This window comes from Fukomys damarensis, unplaced genomic scaffold, assembly GCF_012274545.1.
Source record: "Fukomys damarensis isolate Sample0158 unplaced genomic scaffold, DMR_v1.0_HiC HiC_scaffold_22, whole genome shotgun sequence".
In the NCBI taxonomy this organism is placed as follows: Eukaryota; Metazoa; Chordata; class Mammalia; order Rodentia; family Bathyergidae; genus Fukomys; species Fukomys damarensis.
The window spans coordinates 840604-840923 of record NW_022900934.1 but is presented as its reverse complement, the minus strand read 5'-3'; the positions used below and the strand labels follow the sequence as shown (position 1 = coordinate 840923).

Below are 320 nucleotides of genomic sequence, written 5' to 3'. Positions count from 1 at the left end.
GGAGGGCGCCCCCCCCCCGCCCCCTCCCCCCCCCCCGCCATCCGCCATCCGGGCTGGAGGTGCTGGGTGGGCTCCAAACCGGCAGACAGAACCCCCTCCTTCTCACCCCAGCCCCTCTCCCGACATCAGCGGAGCGTGACTCCTTCCTGGCCCGGCTCAGCCTGTGCCTCTTGCGGGTTGGGGGGGAGGTCTCCGTAGCCCCGTTGTGCGCACCCGCAGTTGGCACCGCAGGCACGAGCCTTCCTTCTAGCTTCGGGGTTCGGGACACCCGGGCCGGCGCCCGGAAACTTACCCGGCAGGAGGCCGGTCCCCAGGAGCAG

The 320-nt window shown here is 72.5% G+C and overlaps 1 protein-coding gene across 1 annotated transcript in view; it reads right to left on the bottom strand.

The window, feature by feature from the left end:
• The window catches only part of Chrna4 (cholinergic receptor nicotinic alpha 4 subunit), a gene marked incomplete at its 5' end in the record, with an annotated part of 14698 nt that extends 14378 nt beyond the window's left edge, over window positions 1-320 (bottom strand). Inside the window, one exon of the mRNA XM_010638268.2 lies at window positions 293-320. Coding sequence (XP_010636570.1) covers window positions 293-320 — 28 coding nt within the window. The remainder of the gene's footprint in view (window positions 1-292) is intronic.